At 36.5% G+C, this 15,187-nt stretch overlaps 1 protein-coding gene across 3 annotated transcripts in view; it reads left to right on the forward strand.

Annotated features, from left to right (window-relative positions):
* LOC106463783 (E3 ubiquitin-protein ligase KCMF1-like) overlaps positions 1-15,187 on the forward strand; it is a 46,549-nt gene that overhangs the window by 9,956 nt on the left and 21,406 nt on the right. For all 3 annotated transcript variants that reach the window (XR_002611552.1, XR_002611553.1, XM_022391379.1), the window contains exons 3-5: positions 2,601-2,740; positions 10,578-10,679; positions 12,449-12,605. Coding sequence is in view for 1 of the 3 variants with exons in the window: in XM_022391379.1 (XP_022247087.1) it covers positions 2,601-2,740; positions 10,578-10,679; positions 12,449-12,605 (399 nt within the window). In the remaining 2 variants the exon portion in view is untranslated. The remainder of the gene's footprint in view (positions 1-2,600; positions 2,741-10,577; positions 10,680-12,448; positions 12,606-15,187) is intronic.

Consider the following 15,187-nt stretch of genomic DNA (forward strand, 5'->3'; position numbering starts at 1 on the left):
ATTTGCAACTTTCTTTACAATATGCTACTAAGCTTCAATCCTTATCACAGCATCCCACGTGGGATTGTATCTTTCTTCCTCAGTGGACAATGCTCTTTCAGAACAGACGGTCTGCTATTCCTCCCTTTGGCCTTTGTATCCGGGCACTACTGGCTGAATTGGGTCTGGCATTGGATGACATTGTTATCCCCAATGTTCTGCCCATTCCACCATGGCTTATTACCACCCCTTCCTGTAACTTTTCCTTGAGTCATCTGAGGAAGGCAGATACTCCTGATTGGAAGTTCCATCTTCTTTTTGCTGAACATCTTTTGAGACATTTTTCTTTTGCTATTTACACATATGGTTCGAAATTGGTGTGGCTCTGTAGGTTCTGCCATGGTGTACTGTGGCTCGGTAGTTGCTCACAGGATTCCCTCTACAGTTTCTGTGTTCACTGCCGAGTTGTATGCGATTTCTCTTGCCCTGGATCATGTAGAAGCTATGCAGTACAGTAATTGTACTATCTACACTGATTCTCTTAGCTCTCTACTGGCCCTGGAATCGCTTAACTTTAGTTCTCATCCTGTTCTCGTTGATATTCAACACCGACTGGCTCAATTTTCTCTATCTTCTGCTTCCATCCAGTTTTTCTGGATACCTGGCCACGTCAGTATTCATGGGAACGAGCTCGCTGACACTGCAGCTAAGTCTCTGGTGTCATCATAGCCGTGTCTGTCCCGTACATGGACTATGGTCCTGTCTTCAAGGCACGGCTTCTTGCTTTTCTAGATCAAACCTTCTGTTGGTCTTTGGCCGTCTTGCTTTCGTAAGGATCGGAAGGAGGAAGTTGTCTTGGCAAGGCTACTCATTGGCCACAGTTTTTTAACCCATCGTTTTCTTTTATCCGGTAATGACACACCAATGTGTAGCCATTGTGACAGTCAAGTCACGATAGCCCACATTATACTGTCGTGCCATCATTACGACCATGAGCGACGGCACCATTTTAGTCACGCATTTTCTAAGAGTTTAACCCTTACGTTGGACAGTGTCATTGGTAATGGTGACACTGTCCGACTAGATTGTATTTTTAATTTTTTACACACTATAGATCTTTTTAATTGTATATAAATCTTTTATCGACATATTTTGGTTTTAACTCGCTCTATTTTTACATTATATTCTAATCTACTGTCACTGTTTTTACTGGTTGATTGGCGCAGATAGCCTCGTTACTTTGCGCCATAAAGCACCAAACAAACAATCCTGTTTCTAATGATAGGGCAAAGAGGAGTTTAGGTTGTATCTAGTGAAATATTGAATACAAGTCTAAAGAGGGTACAAGGTCATCATATAGGTCATTGGTTAGACCACATTTGGAGTACTTTCAGTCTTGGGCTCCTTACCTTAGAAAATACATTGAATTGTTGGAAAGGGTTCAGGGAAGACTACTAGGATGATACTTTGGATGGAAATGTTATCATATGGAATAGGTTAAAATCTCTGAAATTTGTTTTCTCTTGAAAAGGGAAGAATTAGAGGGGATTTGATTGAGGTGTTTAAAATTATAAAGGGAGTTGACAGTGTTGATGCATCATCATGTTTAATCTTGAGAATGGGAAGACAAGGGGGCACAAATATAAATTTTGGCAGGGTAGGAGTCTTCTTCAGTTAAGACAGCTTTATTTGCATAACAGGGTAATTGGCCTTTAGAATTGGTTGTCTTCAGATTCTGTAGATGATGCAGTTAATTTAAGAGAAGACGATAAATATTTGAATGATAAAGGCTGCATTTGACTGTTTTATTTTATACTTTAGTATAGTGGAAGGGGCAGCCTAGATGGACCCACAGATTCCTTGTTGTCTTTAAGTTGTGTGTATGCATGACTAATGATGATGTTTGATATCTAGAAGTTTCCTGAATGTCTGCATCTGATGTCACATTTCAGATTTTCTTGAAAAAATATGATATATCAAAACAAGAGAAAATTAGTCTGTTAGTTAACCAATTACTTTGTTGTTGATTGATTACTTAGTCAGCCAGTGAGTTATAGGGCGTTAATTATAGAGTTAGTGATTGGGTTAGTTAGTTGGTGAATCTGTTGCTGTATTGTTAATTGATTATTGAGTTAGCAGGTGTTTTAGTCATCCAGGTATGAGTTGTGTCATACATACAAGAGGAAAGTTAAGAAGTAAGTGACACTTAAGATTTGGTTGGGAGTTACGTTATCAATAAACATAGTCTGTAAATCGTGTATTTACAGTCGAAGAAATAGATAACTCATTACAAGTAAAGGGACTGAACTTTGCAATATTTTTAACAAATAATAAAAAAAAATGTACTATATTTATGATACGGAGTGTAGATATAGGATATCATTTAAATTGAGTTTTTCTTTTGTTAGCCAAAAAACTTTTTTAATGTTTCTTGTTTAAATGTATAATTCTTGTACGTGCACCAGGTTTGAAATTTATTTGTGCAATTTACATCTGGTGTTGAATGACTCATTCATTTGGTATTCACTCATTTTAAAACCTTATAAGTACTGCAATACCAATGAAAATAGTGGTAAATTTAAAGTTTTTTTTCCATCAGTAAAAGTTTCTTTTATTTTCAGGTATATACTATGGAGGGGAAACAGTGTCAGTAGATCAGTCTCAATCATTTACCTGTCCATTTTGTGGAAAGATGGGATTTTCTGAAGGTACATTACAAGAACATGTCACCTTAGAACACTCAGAAAACTCATTTGAAGTGGTATGTGTTTTTTCTGTAATAATTTTCATTTATCTGCTCATTTATTTAATGTTTTCTTTTACAAAAAATTGAGTTTTCATCTGTGTTGAAGTTTGGCATCTTAATGTTTTGGTTTTGCAGAGTTTAATATAAAGCCTAGTTTCTTGTGTTAAGCAATAAATTCCAAACTATGACCATCTGAGAAAAAAAAGCTTGGAATATATGAAAACTGTTCTTTATTGGCTTTATGGAATTTGTAACTTGTTGTCTGCTAAAACATTACTACAATCCCTAGGACTAAAAGCTATGTTGCTGGAAAGGTACAATTGTAATTTCTTCTTTATCTGGTTCATTTGGTTCCTTTCCTGGAGTTCCTGAGCCACGTGTTGTATGCTATTGTTCTTCATTATCCTCCCGCTTCCTTTTCTTTCCCTGTCATCACTTCACATTCCTCTCTTCCCATCTGTCCTTTCACTGCTCATAGACATCAATGCTGTCAGTATCAGTGGTGACTGTTCTCTAGGCTCAGGGACAGTAGAGTCTTCTTATTTCTGATTGCAGACCTTTGCCCTCTGTTTGTGGCTAATTCTTTGGTACTTGGAGTTCTGTCAGAGAACCTTACGCTTAACTTTTTCCTGTTCTTCTCCACTGTTTCCTGTTCTCATTACTTTTCTTCCTTCAACAAATCTTGTTTCTTGCCAGAGTCTGTCATTGGCAGTGGTGGAACTATTGGCTAAAAATGCTGTCAAATTGGTTTTACATCCTTCTCCAGGATTTTATTCCTGTCTTTTCATTGTTTCCAAGGGAACAGGGAATTTCTATCCCATCATAGATATTTAAAGTCTCAGTTGATTTATTGACCTCCTTTGATTTACCTTGGAGACTTTTCTCACCCTGCAGTGGTCTTTTGCTCCATGGCTTTGGATGAACAATGTGCATGTCTCAGATTCTTATTTTTACATATGGCTCTGCCTCAATAAGCCTATTACAGCTGTTCTTTTCTCCTTCTTCAGGAGACGGCTCATGTTGGTTGGTCAAACTGGAGAAATCTCATCTCACACCCACTCAGCATCTCATTCCTTTAGATGTGTTTTAATTCTTTTCTCAGCATAGATTAGCTTTCTCCTCTTTATTTATGGGATAGAAAGTTATTTATTTCCACTGTTATATTCTCTCTTTCTCTCCCTGCATGGGTGATTCTCCCTCTTTTTGGGATTTGTACTTCCATGGAATCCATTATCCCCTTGGGTTTTGCTTATCTGCTATGTTTACAGTGGACTCTGCCCAATCCATAAAATCTTGCTCAGGATTCTTTGTCATCCTTCATTCATTTTCTTCATTCCTCGATCACTGACTTCATCTGTTTGCTCAACAAAACCACTACCACAGAATGTGTTACTCATCCAGATCTCCAGTTTTGTATATATACTTCTATGATGGGGGTGTATTTTGGTTTGATGGTTCCCAGATGATCTCTTGGAACTTTGATAATAAATGGAGTATGGACAACTCTCCAATTGTTCCTATTTCAATCACCAGAAGGGTTCTCAGTCTCGCCCTCTCTGTTTCAACACCTTTGATCTTCTCTTATGGACCCATTCCCTACAAGTATGACTGTTGTCCTGTCATGTTCCATGTGCCCTGAATCTTATTGCAAATCATCTATCAAGACACAACAGGATATTGCTTATGGAGTGGTTCCATAATCCTCAGGTTTTCAAGTGGTTCTTGTCTGGGCACTCCTCTTATGTATATGAATTTGCCACTTACCACAACATCAAACTTCCCCTTTTTCTGGTCTCCTGTTCTGCATCCATCAGCTCTAGTGGTGGGTGTGTTCAGTCAGTACTGCACCAACCTCTTTCTCCATGCTTACTCTCATTATGGACACTTCTTGTCAGGTCCTTCTGGTAGATCCATATTGGCCAGCTCAGCTGTGATTTCCTCTGTTAAACTTTCTCTGATCTTTCATGCCTCTTCCTCTACCTCTCTTCTGTTACCTTCTTCTTCAACCTCTTTCCTCTCCTTCTCATCCACTTGTGTCATCACTCCAATATCATGAGTGACTTTTGTCCAGTTCCTTGCAAGATTCCACAATCTCTTAATGTGTAGTCTTCCTACTTTCTCATTCTATTTGACCTTCCATCCTTGTCTATCAACAACAATAGCATATTTTTGCAGTTGGTCACTGTGCCATTCTTTTTCCCCTTCTTTTCCTTTGTTACCCATCTTTTGGAATTCTTAACATAGCTCTTTGTTCAAAGTTTATTGGTATCAACTACCACTGGTTACCTGGCAGCTCTGTATACTACTTTCCAGTTTCCCATTACTGTGATGTTTTCTTCTCCCTGGTACTCGTATTGCTATTCCATTCATTTTAACACTTTCATCCTTCCCATCCTTCTACCTTTCCCAATTTGGTCTTGACTGTTGTCCTTTATGCCCTTACCCTTCCTCCTTTTGAACTGATGGCCTCCTGCTTGTACCATTTTCATTTAAAATATTTTCCCTCCACCTTTTCACCTGTGGTTGTTGATGTTCAGTTGATGCCATTGATTATTCCCACATTCTTTTCCATCATTTCTATATTCTTCTCTATCTTGATTGTGCTTTTCTTCCTAAAATGTCTGCAGCATGTGAGGAGGACAACTCATTCACTCTTATATCTCCCCCATCTATTTCTCACCTTTATTCCCACTCGGATTCTCATTGCCTACTCTGTCCTGCCCATGAAGTCTGTTGTTATTTAACCCACACTGTTCCTTTTCATGATTCACATTCCCGTCTCTTCATTCCTTGGAATCCCTCTTCCACCCACGATATTTCTCCCATTACCCTTTCTGTTTGGCTATGTCAGCTCATCTGTTTAGGATATTCTTTGTTGGATGAGGATGCTCGTTAACACTTCCAGGTGACATCTCATCAAATCTGACACCTTACTTTCTTCCTAGCTGCTCACTTCCATTTTATGTTGAGGCTGGCTTGTGGATGACCCCTCATATTTTCATTGCACACTATTCACCATCTTTCCATTTCTTCAGCTTTGACTGGGTAAGTTCTTTTTCTTTTTGTCTTACCTCTCCAAGGCCCTTCTCATACCTCATTGGATCCCACTCAGTGGCAAGTTTTTCCTGTGAGGATATATTTATCGTAAATGTGTGCAGGGTAGGGCCTTCAAGGCCTGATATAGATTGGGTGTTTCACAAGACCACTAGAGGTCTCATAATGCATAAATCCTTAAACAAGGCCCTCTACAAACTGTACTCACTCATGGACTTTCATAAGTAAAGCAAGAAAGGGATAGCTGCCCATTCTCCATGGTTGAATACACTGGTGCTGGCCTGTTTTTAAAAATAGGGTTTTCCTGGTCACCCATTGCACTGTCTTACAGTGTTTAGCTTTTCCCGGCTCCCCAAGGTGCTTTCACCCCTTTTTTTCTGCAAGTGGAACACAGGAGTCCTACCCTCTTACTAGTTTCTAGCCACTGGGGTGGTAAACCACCTGAGTGTGACCAACTTTACTCAGTAGAGAGTTGGGTGGTGGTGTTCTGTTGACATAGATGATAAAAATCACCCTCGTACTGCAGACCGGATGAAAAAAATGCTGCTTGGTTTTGGACTGGAGTTGACCCACCACATACTGTTTACCCCTCTGGTTGGCTTTCCCCCATCCTACCATTGCCCACATATTGGGTTCCTAGGAGGTCTGGTGTTGCTTAAGTGCAAGACAAACCAATATAAGCCCTCTCTCATGAAGATGGTAGGGACCCATCTCTTACCATGGATCAGATAAAAAGTACTCGATGCCACTTGGTTTTGGACTTGAGTTGACCCACCATGTACAGCTGGCTTTCATTAAACCAACTGCTACCTAAATGTCAGGTTCTTGGGTGGCCTGGTGTTGGATAGGGGTAGAATTAGTCAACATGAGCATTCTCTCAGTTTGCATAATGGATGTTCTTTTCCCTTCTACTTTACTTGGATTGAAGTGAAGGTGGTAGGGACTCTCCTGCAGACACAAAATACCTGCTGATGCCTGATTTTGGACTAGAGTTGACCTGCCATGCACAGTCTGATGCACCCTAGCCAGACCACACCAACTGCCACATCTGTGATTCAGATTCTGGTCTGTGCTTGTTTTCTGCCTGACCTAGCAACACATCTCTTTACAGTGTAAAAATATACCCCATGAGTGTACTCCTATACTGTTCCATAGTATAAGACAAGGATCAGATTTGTGTGGTTCTCGGGTTTTACTCTTACCGTGAAGAACAATTTAGAATCTTTGAGGCAAAATAGATGTTAAAATTTAATCTCAACATTTTGTGTTGTAAATCCAAAGACTTACCGCAGTCCCACTGGCGAACTTTTTATTTTTATTCTTTTAATGTTAGATCATTAGGGCATATTTCAGCTCTTCTTCTTTGAAGGGTTAACAACCCCTGGTATAGGGTGTTGCACTCCATGGGTTTCCTTTGGGCATTTCCTCAAGAGGGCTCATCTAGGTAACTTTTGTACCAGTCCCTCCATCATTTCAACATGGGATTCCAGCTGTAAGTAAGGTATTGTATTGGAAGTTAACATTTTCATGCCTAATCTTGAAGTGATAATTGAATAATTAGGATAGAGGGTGTCAGTTGCACTAGGAGGGTATGTTGCACCCCTATTGGTGGAGGGTTGTCACATACTTATTTGCATGCAACAAAACAGCAATATTACGTGATTTAGGTGGGAGTTTCAAGACTAGTGGTGAGTAAAAATTGAGCATATCAAGGGCAGCACTGAATCAGGAAAGCTATATGTGAGGTAAGTATCTATCAGGCTCGGCATGGCCGGGTGGTTAGGGTGCTCGACTCTTAATCTGAGAGTTGCAGGTTTGAATCCCTGTCCCACCAGACATGCTCACCCTTTCAGCCGTGGGGACATTATAATGTGATGGTTAATCCCACTATTCATTGGTAAAAGAGTAGCCCAAGAGTTAGCGGTGGGTGGTGATGAATAGCTGCCTTCCCTCTAGTCTTACACTGCTAAATTAGGGACAGCTAGCACAGATAGCCCTCGTGTAGCTTTGCGCAAAATTCAAAATAAACAAGTATCTATCAGAAATACATTTTCAGTGTTGGAAAATTTTAACATGTACCTGGTTTATAACTTAAGTTGTGAATAATGATCGTTTAAGTTATTTGGATTGAATAGTGCAAAATTATTTTCTTTCAATCTTAATATCATGGATAAGAAAGTTATGTTAACATATCTACTTGTGTTAGCTACTATGATGTAACAACAATGGCTATGTCATTCCATGAAGTAGTGTTTGAAACATAATTTCTTGTATTTCTTTCAGATTTAAAAAATTCTCTTGAGTTCTGCTGCATCACACATTGGTTTCAAACTAGATCTCTTTTCTACACAATGTGTCTAATTTCTCATAATTTAAACTTTATGCTTATTGCAATGTTTTGCCCATTATTTTAGATATGAGGCCTGAGGTCATTTGTATTTGAAGAAAAATTAAACTTTTTGTGGGCATACTGTGACGTATATTCAATATACTTTGCCTTGCAAAAGTATGTACTCTCTGCAAAGTTTCCACATTTTGTTGCTGCCTGAGTTTGCAATCATGAAACTTTCAAATAGGACTTTATATTTAGAATCTACACAATCTACTCAAAATTGAGAAAGCTAAGAAAACACTGATATTGATAAGTAAGTTAGATTTTCAAAGAAAATTAGAATATTCTTAATTGCATAAGTATTCAACCCCTTTTCTACATCAACCCTAAATCAGTTTAGGTGCAAAAGATTAGTTTGAAAGGTCACAAAATTAGTGTAATGGTCTGTGTGTGTTTGTTATCAAAGTGTTTTATTTTTCAAGTATTCAAGCCATAGTGATACAACAAACCAACCATGAAGACCAAGGAGCTTTCCAAACAAGTCGGGGATAAAGTGGTAGAGAAGCACAGATCATGAGAAGGTTACAAGAAAATTCCAAAGTCTCTGATTATCTCTTTTGCGTATGGTGAAGTCCATCATTAAGGAGTGGAATGTGCGTCATACTACCCAGATCAAACCACCCTTCCATACTAAACAGCCAGGCACGCAGGAAACTTGTTAGGGATGCCACTGTGAAGCCAACAGTGACTTCAAAAATTTGCAAAGTTTCATGTCTGAGATGGCAGTCAGTGTCCGTACATTGACAATATCCCGGTCCGTACACAAAGCTGGCCCATATGGATGAGTGGCAAGAAAGAAGCCATTACTGAAAAGGAATCATCTTAAATCATGTATGGAGTTTGCAACAAAACATGTGAATGATACTACAGACATGTGGCAGAAGGTTTTGTTGTCAGGCGAGACAAAAATTTGGCTTTTTTTTTGGTCTAAATCCAAAGCGTTATGTCTGGTGGAAACACAACACATCACCCAATCAGCACCATTCCAGCTGATAAGTATGGTGATGGCAGTATCATGTTATGTGGATGCTTCTGATCAGCAGGGACTGGGCAGCTTGTCAGGATTGAAGGGAAGATGGATGGTGCAAAATACAGGTGAATACTAGAGGAAAACCTAATTGAGTCAGCCAAGAATCTAAAACTGGGTTGAAAATTCACATTTCAGCAAGACAGTGACCCAAAGCACAAGGCCAAAGTCACACTGGAGTGGTTTCAGAAGAAGAAAGTGAATGTCTTGGAATGGCCGAGTCAAAGTTCTGACTTGAATCCAATGGAAAATTTATGGCGATACTTGAAGGTTGCAGTCCGTCAATGATTCCCAACGAACTTTTCAGTGTTGAAGCAATTTAGCCAAGAAGAAGGGGGCAAAAATTGCATCATTCAATTGTGCAAAACTGGTAGGTACCTATCCAAAAAGACTCATGGCAGTAATTGCTGCCAAAGGAGCTTCCACCACATACTAATTTAGGGGACTGAATACTTATGCAATCAGCAAATTTCAATTTATAAAAAAAATTTTTTGCAGGTTTTGCTGAAATTCAACCTCCTTCACCCATAACAGTGTTAAGTTTGATTATTAGAGTTTTGAATAAAAACAAGTTCATTAAAAAAATTGTTTACATTATTTGTATTTCATCAAAATGTGACATTATTTGTAGGGGTGAATACTTTTGCAAGGCACTGTATGATAAGTTTCCTTTATATGTTAAATATTTAGTTTAAAAACAACAACATGGCTTTATAATAATAGCTGGAGATGGCTTGAATGGGTAATGAAGAAAAACTGATGATGACAAAACCTTGTTGAAACGTTGTACATTTGCTGTTATGTTAAACTTGTATTAAAGTTTTTCTTCATTACCCATTCAAGCTGTCTCCAACCATTATTAGTCTCAAAGTGGGTTCCTCGTCATCAAATTTGAACATGGCTTTATGTTTGATTTTGAAATTCTGTTTACAAAATTTGCTTATCATTGAAACATGCATAAGCTCTGAGATTACTAGTGGTGCACTCTTTCCATGTTTTTTATTATTTCATCATTACTGAATTCATCACAGCTTTCAAGGATATCCACTTTATCTCTTCTGTTTAGTATTAATTCAGAATTAAAGTACCATGTGGTATCTCTTGGTTTTAGTATTAATTCAGAATTAAAGTACCATGTGGTATCTCTTAGTTTTAGCATTGATTCAGAATTAAAGTACCATGTAGTATCTCTTGGTTTTAGTATTAATTCAGAATTAAAGTACCATGTGGTATCTCTTGGTTTTAGTATTAATTCAGAATTAAAGTACCATGTAGTATTTCTTGGTTTTAGTATTAATTCAGAATTAAAGTACCATGTGGTATCTCTTGGTTTTAGTATTAATTCAGGGTCGAAGTACAATTTAATATGTCTTTTTCAGGTGTGTCCAATATGTGCAGCATCACCTAGTGGAGAACCCAATCATGTCACTAATGATTTTGCTGCACATCTAACTTTAGAACACCGCAGTCCTCGGGATTTGATATCTTTTACGAATTGATCCTTACACATTTGTAGTTGTTAACAAAGCTTCATTTTGTGTAATAACCACCTATGATTATTTTGTATCTAGATGTAAAAACTTTAGCTTGTTGTAAATCATTATAAGTAATTTAATGTAAATGTAATGTAAGCATATGTGAATGTCACAGTTAGCTTGAAATATGTATAAAGATGCAGTGGTGAAACTTTGGCTGACATAAGAAAGAAATATATTATTATTATCTGGAGAATTAAGATAAATTTTTTCTGTAACTTTGTTGCTAAAATGTCTAAATTCCTGCGGTAGAAATTCTGAAAAATAGAGATTTTAATTCATTATCACTATACTTTACTGAAATAACTGGATAAGGGATGTTTCTGAAGGTATTAAGTTTACAAAAAAGTCTGGAAACATCTGTTTATTGCTTCATTAGTTTATCTTTCTGCCATGGTTTCTTGTGCACTAGCTTAAATTAATACTTGTTGTGAACTTGGACTGGATTCCAGTTAATGCAGAGATCAGATTATATTTTGTATACAAACAAATAACCCTTAAGACACACATTTTGTTACTGGAGGCTATGACTGACCATTTTGAGTCAAACATCTATCCATTCATATTTGTATGCTATGTTACCATAGACAGCAATGCAAATTAATTTTCACTGTCGCTGTGATATCGATATACTACTAATGTCAATGTATAGTGTATAGTATGTTACCAGAGACTATGACTGACAATATTGAACCAAATCACTATCCCTCAATACATTACACTGTTATCAGACAGAAAGATTGCTCTTTTTTACACTATGATATCAGACAGAAGAGTTGCTCTTTTTTACACTATGTTATCAGAAAGAAGGATTGCTGTTTTTTACACTATGATATCAGACAGAATGATTGCTCTTTTTTACACTATGTTATCAGACAGGAGGAGTGCTCTTTTTACACTATGTTATCAGACAGAAGGAGTGCTCTTTTTTACACTATGTTATCAGAAAGGAGGATTGCTTTTTTTTACACTATGATATCAGACAGAAGGATTGCTCTTTTTACACTATGTTATCAGACAGAAGGATTGCTCTTTTTTACACTATCATAGCCAAGAATCATAGCTGTGGTTTCTTGTAACTTTGTGTAATCTAGCATATTGAAAGTAAACCCATATTTAACATGGGAATTATTAAGATAAAACCATTAATTTTATCACCTTGTTCAAATCTTTAAGTTAGTTTTTTGTATACAGTTATCATGTTGTTAAAGGGTAAGAAAGTAGAAAATAGTTATTATATTGCATTTTATTATTGGTATGTGCAGTTTATAGTTTCATGTTAACTGGTAAAGCTCATTATCTTGTACTTCAGTATTTAGTCAAACTCGTTAATAACCCCTGTTGATTGCTGTATAGTTGTACTTTCCATACTTCAGTGATGGATGTTTTAAATCCTGTATACTGTACTTTAATGTTTTAATTTTTCTCAGTGTTTTACCTGTTCTTTCACTAAATATCATAAATAAGGAAAACCTTAAGCTGTGGACTTGTTTGAATTCATTTAGATTTAACTGATTTTTTTCTGAACATGACAGAACAGACATATTAAATGTTTTCTCTGTATAAAGTACATAAGCAACACATTTAAGTGTCCAGCATATTTAAGTTTATAAAGTTAAATCTGTATAACAATGTGAGTAAAGATCATGATTACCTATTATTTATAATGCTGTTATGTTGAATATTATATATGTAAATTCCTTAACCACAAGCACGATGAAGTCACAACCTCACGGCAGGTTAGAAGAATTTCACATCCTGGAAGAGGAATAAGTGGTGCTCGTGCTCGACGTAACCAGATGCAGTTTAATTCCTCGAGCACTTTACCATCACTATCGCCTAACAGTAGGGATTCAATAAACCCTCTTGCAGGTGAGGGTACCAAAACTTATTAAAGTGATTACATGTTACCAGTATAAAGTATAAGACTTCACCAGTTATAAAAGAAATTGATTTAGTTTTTTTTAAATAAATTCAAATTATTGCACCATAAATTTTGACATAGAAAGTATGGAAGAGACTTGCACTGAAGGAGTGCAAAACCAGCAGATGAACTCAAAAGAAGAACTTGCAGCAAAGTTATCCAACACAAATATAGGTAAGATGATATTTTATGATCTTTCTCTCACAGTTACATAAAGTAGTTAAACCTTCTACTACCACCCACATGCTACCAATCAACTTATTACACCACGGAACATTAGGCCTTTTGAATATCCAGTTCTGCCAACTGAAATAAGGATAAGAAAGAAAACGTACACGACGAGGATGGCTATACTTGCTTTGTACATAATAATAAAAAAAAAAAACTGACTAAAGAGACTTGCCTCATCTTAAACTTAAAAGTATCTGAGAAGGATAAATAAATAAATATTAACATTATAATTATATACATTTAGTACAATACGTGCATGATAACTTGCTAACAAAAAGTAATTCAGTATGAGTGTCAGCATGTAAATGAAAATTTATTTAACACTGTATTAGTTTAAGTTTTGATTTGTATGGTGTACATTAGTAATTATAAAGTGAGAATATATAAACAAAGGGTATTGAGTAACTTTTTATTTTACAGCCAGTTAGTGAGAAAAGGCTTGTCACGTGGCTTAATATGCAAGACAGGGATGAGGATCATTTCTCACTACATTGTGTCTATTAATTTATAATGAAGTGAGTCGTGACTCAAATTTGTCCAGCTCTTAGGAAAATTTGCAGTTAGGGCTCAGAATGAAGAAGTATATGCTTGCATTATAAGGACAAAATATTTATTAGTCAGTAGATGTTTGACAAAAAATTATATCGGTCATTTCTTTAATCATTTCATCAATAATTCATTTATTTTATGTTCTAGCAAATTGTTCTACATTTATTTCTTTTTACCATTTTAAGCAGACACTTACTGTTTGTAGGGGGTTATTTGTTATCAACATTCTAGGTCTGAGATGAGCTGAGTTATCCTATGCTGTGGAGTCTTGAACTGAGCTGCACTTTCACTGTACTGCTGACTTGACTTAACTGACTAAGGCTAACTTGACACTGTTTTTTATTAGTGCCAGTGGTAATGTGGCATTTTCCATGCACTGTGCATGCCATTTGACCTATTAAGTCCATGCCAGTAAACGTGCCAAGTGAGCCTTTGGTTAAGCCCATGTTTTTGGTCTAACTGACACCAACAGGAACTTTGTTGTAATATTACTTAGCCTTCTAAAGTGTTAAATGTTCTATCTCATTAAACACCACTTGAAGTTACCGATATCAATCTCACCTTATTCTCTCAAGTCCCTTCTTTATCAAGGGTATAGATGTTGTTTTTTTTTATTTCAGTTAATGACACAGCTACACATGGTTGAAATAATTGTTTTTATTTCACATGAACAGTAATCAGGATATTTGTAGGCATAACTAATTAGTTCAGTCTAGTGTAACATACACTCAAAGTCTTGAACTGTGAAAAAGTTTTCAAGAAAAGTTAATTTTCCTAGCTTAATACTGAATTCATTTGATTTTATTAATTTTCCCAAGTTAATCATCACTGTCTTCTTATTGATAGTTTTGGATTAAAGGTTTAGCATATTTGGAAATTAGATTATTCCCATTCTCCCTTCTTATAATTTTGAAGATGTACATCACATGCTTCATGGAAAGAAAAATAGGATTGAAGGATCCATTGCTGGAGAGAGGATGGGGATCAGTAGATCCAGTACCCAAGAACTAGTTGTGGGAGGGAAAAAGTGGAAATTCCCTCGAGAAAACCCCACATTCACTGGCTTGGCACTGAATATTCTCCCCAAGCTAAGAGCTAAAATGAGAAAATAAATCAGTTTGTAAAAATATGCTGGAATTTGTTTTAATGTTTGTGAAATAAGAGTCTTGTTATTCACTAATTAGTATACAATTAGTAATATTTGTTTTATGTTTATTGCTTTACTGTTAGAGAGAGATAGCATGTTACTCTTCCTTGACATAAACTAAGGAGAGAAAGTACCACTGTGTTCAAATTGCTTGTTAACCTGTCTGTAGTAATTTAGGGGAACTTGACACTGTTGATTAAATTGTATGGTAATATTTATTTTTGCCAAGATCTGGGGATGACAGCTAGGGGCAAAAATTAAGTGGTCTGGTGGTTACATTTTGAGACTTTTCTGTAAAAAGAGAAAGCCAGTTTTAAAGTACATATCCTTAACAGGGAGTATGTAATTAAATATTTTTAAGTGTCTAAATGGAGTAAAGAATGGGAGGCAGTCTGCCATTCTTATTGCTCAGTTTTGCTGACTTTATAACTTCTTGTATATGTCACCTGACCTGTTTTTATGTTACCATATTTTAAGAGGACCGTGATGTAGACATTATAAATTAGTATAAAAGAATTACAGTCACTAACACTCCCCTAATTTTGTGAAATTAGCTAATTCTTCATGATTTAACATTCAAGTCATTGCTGGTTTTTGAAATGT

Source organism: Limulus polyphemus, unplaced genomic scaffold, assembly GCF_000517525.1.
Source record: "Limulus polyphemus unplaced genomic scaffold, Limulus_polyphemus-2.1.2 Scaffold1481, whole genome shotgun sequence".
Lineage (NCBI taxonomy): Eukaryota > Metazoa > Arthropoda > Merostomata > Xiphosura > Limulidae > Limulus > Limulus polyphemus.